A 4,715-nucleotide genomic window follows, 5' to 3' on the forward strand; every position below is an offset into this window, starting at 1 on the left:
CTTTGAGGTTCTTATACTTAAATTCTAGGTGATATTAACATACATACATACTCCTTTACTAAAGACCCAAATCATCCAACAATTATGTTGTTAGAATAAATGAAATGGGCTTATCTTTTAGGCCCAATTAGAGTAGAGGTGGAACTGGGAATGCAGGTGTTGAAGTCACGGATTGATGCCCCTACCTGACATATGAAAAATTTGGGCATATCATATGTTACCGCCTTGAAATTAGATTTGTCGACACCACATAATAATAATTAGTGGATAAATTGGTCTTGTTGACTTTTTTCTCATTGACAAATTTAAGGCTGCCTGCCTGCCTGCTTGCCTGCTCCTATCAATCAGAGACATATATATAATTTTGCAATTCATAGGGAAGTAGTTGCCAAACACACTATCCAAATGAAAGAGAAAGGTAGAAGAGTAGCTGAATTATTTATGGTGAGACGTGAATGGGCATTAAATATTTGAAGAGGTTTTTCCAGCAGAGGTAATAAATGACCTAAGGTACAAAGGCGTCAACATTGGCCTAACCCCCACAAAACTGATTGAACAATACATGGCCCCATACTTTTTCATTTCTCAACCTAATTAATCTATATCTTAATTCCAAACGCTATATAAGAAAGGTAATCAACCTGCAGAATTCTGCAAGTTAGGCATTCGCCAGTCCAAAAAATTCACATCTCAAAGGAAATTTGCAAAAATCCTTAATGGTGGGTCCATTGCGTTAGGATGAAGCATCACTGATAATTGTATTTGAGGGGTAGGGGACAGATTAGTGATGAATTATTTGCCGTAAATGAAGAAAAACTCAAAGAGATGGGAAATAAGCATTGTTGCGCCCAGAATGGATGGATCACTCACTGTCCTTCACATTCTCAACCAAAAATTAGTTGCACCTCCAACCGACAAAACAAGGGGATGTGGGGGTTTAAATAGGTGTATGGGGTCGACCACAATGAGGGGCAGAGGGCTATATTTTGTTGTGTGACTACTAGGTTTGAATTTGTGGAGGTGATGTTGTTGTTGTAATAATGATAATAACAATTAATGTGCAGTGGATGCTTTTCCGTTGTTGGTTTCTTTAGGAGAATGGGGGGCATAAAGTAGGTCTGAGTCTGAGACAACTTCCACTCTTCCTTCCTTTACCCTCTTCCCAATCAATTCTTTTTTGTGCTTTGGTCAATCTCTTTACTACCTCACACATTTTGACTAACCCAAAAAAGGAACAGTAACTTGCCTGGGAATTACTTGCTACATACCTACCTCTAGCCTAGGATCCTCTCTGTCCCCCTCCATCCCCTCATCCAATTCCACTACTTTTTCACAAAATATTGTAGATTCAAATGAGCTTTCTTCTTTTCAGTCTTTACCCTAAAGTTAAGGCAGATTTCAAGCGAGGTGAAAGTGGATGTGGTTGCTTATAATTCTGAATGAATTTCACATTAATCCTCTCTTCACCTAATAATTTCCACTCCCCACTCCCAATTAATAATCAATCTGTCTCACTTTGTTTCCAAGAAAGAAATTCAATAACTCTACTCTGCCAAGGCAGACAGAGCTGACCCTCACCCACATTTCATGCTGTCTTTCAAAACATCAACAATCCCCTTATCATTTGGTCCCCCCTTTCCCTTCATTTACATTAATCAATAACAACTCACCATCATTATACATGTTTGTTTGTATGTATGTTCTTCCACCCCAATTCATTAAGCATTTCAAAATTAATATTTTGTATAATTTTGAGATATTGAAATTTTGATTTCTTACCCCTCTCTCTCTCTGGTTAAAGCCCCACTAAACTACCTTATATACTACTAGTACAGACAGACTACAGAGAGCGAGAGACAGTAAAAAGTTTTTTTTAAAAAAAAAAAAAAAAATCTCTCAGCTCGCATCACGTTTAACATTCCCTATACAAAAACTGACCATAACTAATACATTTTTAACTCACTTTTTCCCACTCCCACAAAATTTTGCCTCAAATCTTCCTCTTTTTTTCATTTCCACCCCTCAACTTCTCTCCCCCACTAGACTCCCGTGCCGTTACCGTCACATTCACAGTCCACCATCTCGCCGTTAACTTTCCTCCATTGCTTCTTCACCGTTGACATTACCGCCGCCGTTCAGGATATTGTTACCCTCATTTTCTCCATCCTCATCTGCCCACCTCTCCGCCGGTGTGCACTCCACCTTATGCCGGAGTTTCCAATCCAGCGCCTGACAAGCCCGCGAGCAATAATTCACCGCTCCACACACTGAACACCGACGAAATTCATGCCTCCTTGTCTCCGGCCTCCCGCATCCCGAATGAGAACATAATCGGAGCCCCGGACCCGGAATACCCCCGTTTCGACCCGAAAACCACTCTGATAAGAATCGGTTCGCGGGGTGAGCTTCCGGAGCAGGCACATTACAGCCGAAATCACTCAACAAAGGGCACCCGCCTCCCGCCGCGTGACGGTGGGTGTTACACGTCAGCCACGACCTGGGCACAACTGCCGATGGATTAGCGGCTAATACAATTGCCAGCTCACGCGCGTTGGCTTGGACTAAGAATCGGCGACCCTCGGCTATATTTTGCTTGACGCCGTAGCCGTCTTGCAGGCAGTGGCCGAGCTCACGAAGCGCATCGACGTGGCCGAGAAACGCGGCGCGTGCGCATAAGGCGACTCCGGCGCGGAGATCCTTGTCACTCTTAGTGCCGCCGCTGCCGTTGAACTGAATAACGGCGAGGGAGTAGAGCGCCGAAGCGTGTGAGCTAATCGCGGCCTTCGCCATTAAGGATGCCCCGCTTCCTCGGTTTTGCAAACAGTAGAATCGAATCTGTCCAGTAAATAATAGAAAATCTCAGTGATTAATTCTCAAGTTGTGTATTAAGCTTTGCATGTATGCCTACAATGCACACATGCATCGATTCTCATCTTTTGCTACCACAAGGAGCAACGATCAATATAACGGACGACATGAGAAAATTTCTAAAATTACTAACCATGCCGAGAGTGTAGCAGGCTTCCACATTTCCGGAATCGGCGCAGAGTTTCAGGAATCGGTGAGAGGACTCGGACCAGTTTTGGGCTTTGACCGCCAACATTTTCTGAGAGGCTCTTGATAAAACAAGAGAATGGAGGCCTAATCCGTTTAATCTTTTGCACCTGTTCACCCAGAATAAGCGAACAAACATTAGATTCAGATATGTATAAACCTGAAAAATGAAAATTTGAATCAATTTTTCCAAAAGATTACTCTTTTTTTTTTTTTCTGCATTAAAAGACAAAACAGATTAAAAAGTATCATCTTTCAGGGCATAAACCGATGGAACTAATAAATTAGCGAAAATAGTTGTCAATACAGTTCCCCTTAATGCGACAGTTTATGGGCTCAGTTTTCTTAAAAAAGCAGATTACCTTAATTTGAGTAAGAAAGAACTGTCAAAAATGAAATAAACAAGGGATTTACAAGATGTACAAACTTTTTCTCTCAGGAAAGAACATTTTATGGAAATTTCGTGAAATAAAATCTATTTCACAAAAAGAAGACGACCCAAAATAGGGGGGGGGGGAATTCCATACGTGATGAGGACATTGATGAAATCGGCAGGGCAGGCAGCGGTGGAGCTGAGCTTGCAGAGAATAGAGAGGAGAAGATCATCAGGCAAAGCGTCAAAGAAATCACATTCTCCGGCAACCACCGGGGAGGTTTTCAGCCTTTTCCGGCAGGCGAGGTTGTCTCCGGCGAGTTCCACTTTCCTTCTCTTCACCATTCCGATGTTGTCGTCCACACACCTATTCATCAGTTTAGGATAACACAGGCCTCTCCTGGTTCTCATATTACGTACTCTACAGTTGTTTGTGTGATTGTTCTTTTTTCTCTGCGCCCGTTTAACAGATAAATGAGAAAGGGGGGGCCTTATATATATATATATATATATACACACACACACACACATAGGGGGGAGAGAGAGAGAGTGAGGAGAAGGCAACAGCAACAGCGACATGAAGTGTAAAATAAAAAAAAAAAAAAAAGCAAAAGTTGGGGGGGTTAAGTGAAATTAGAAGAAGGGGTTACAGATCTGTGTGTATTTATTAGTTACCTAAATAAAGAAGGTGGTGAAACGGCGTTGACCAGATCCTCCACCTCCGCCTTTCTGTGTACTACTTGTCTCTCATCCCAATCAACAACCTTTCTGCTCGAAAGCTCAGGAAAATACAATAATAATAGTTTGAGAAGATGAAATAATAGTAAGGCGGTGAGTAGAGTAGAGTAGAGTAGGTCTTCCAAACTCTTCTTCTCATCCCATGCAATTCTATTACAGACACACACTTTAATGTGTTTAAATGCATATGCAGCAGAATTGCAACCAAACAACCTTTTATTCCATAAACCAAAGGTTTGTTTGAGAATCAGTTGTAAAAAACCAACTTCAGTTAATCAAGAATTGGGGTAGTTAGTTGATGTGAGGAGGACGCGTTGTGGTTGAGAGTGGGGAAATTGTGTTGAGTAAGTAACAAATTCAGGTAGCAAATTCTGGGCTTCTCTGAAAGGTCAAACCACTGATTCAGCACTAACACAGGTTCAGTTACTCAATGTTTGTTTTTACTTGCCATTTTTTCCACTTTTTTCGGATTCCTTTTCTGCCCTTCTCCATTGCTTCCACCACACCCCATCCACTCTAATACTAATACTAATACAACCATTTTTACATT

At 41.6% G+C, this 4,715-nt stretch overlaps 1 protein-coding gene across 1 annotated transcript; it reads right to left on the reverse strand.

Annotated features, from left to right (window-relative positions):
- Positions 1–1,718: 1,718 nt before the first annotated feature.
- LOC105156706 (HCP-like superfamily protein with MYND-type zinc finger) lies at positions 1,719–4,350 on the reverse strand. The gene is made up of 4 exons (XM_011072924.3): positions 4,103–4,350; positions 3,582–3,880; positions 3,002–3,164; positions 1,719–2,835 (listed from the first exon to the last, which is right to left on the reverse strand). The coding sequence occupies exons 2-4, from the start codon at positions 3,836–3,838 to the stop codon at positions 2,089–2,091; spliced, it is 1,167 nt and encodes a 388-aa protein (XP_011071226.1). The 5' UTR covers positions 3,839–3,880; positions 4,103–4,350; the 3' UTR covers positions 1,719–2,088.
- Between the last annotated feature and the right edge of the window lie 365 nt (positions 4,351–4,715).

This window comes from Sesamum indicum, linkage group LG2 (assembly GCF_026168435.1).
Source record: "Sesamum indicum cultivar Baizhima isolate 11 linkage group LG2, ASM2616843v1, whole genome shotgun sequence".
In the NCBI taxonomy this organism is placed as follows: Eukaryota; Viridiplantae; Streptophyta; class Magnoliopsida; order Lamiales; family Pedaliaceae; genus Sesamum; species Sesamum indicum.

Excerpts from the sequence above, each read along its gene's own strand:
- LOC105156706 (XM_011072924.3), bottom strand. The coding sequence starts at position 3,838 with ATGAGAACCAGGAGAGGCCTGTGTTATCCTAAACTGATGAATAGGTGT. Across the intron at positions 3,165-3,581 it reads TTCATCAATGTCCTCATCAC|GTGCAAAAGATTAAACGGAT; the intron begins GTATGGAATTCC and ends CTGGGTGAACAG. Across the intron at positions 2,836-3,001 it reads CCTGCTACACTCTCGGCATG|ATTCGATTCTACTGTTTGCA; the intron begins GTTAGTAATTTT and ends TTTACTGGACAG.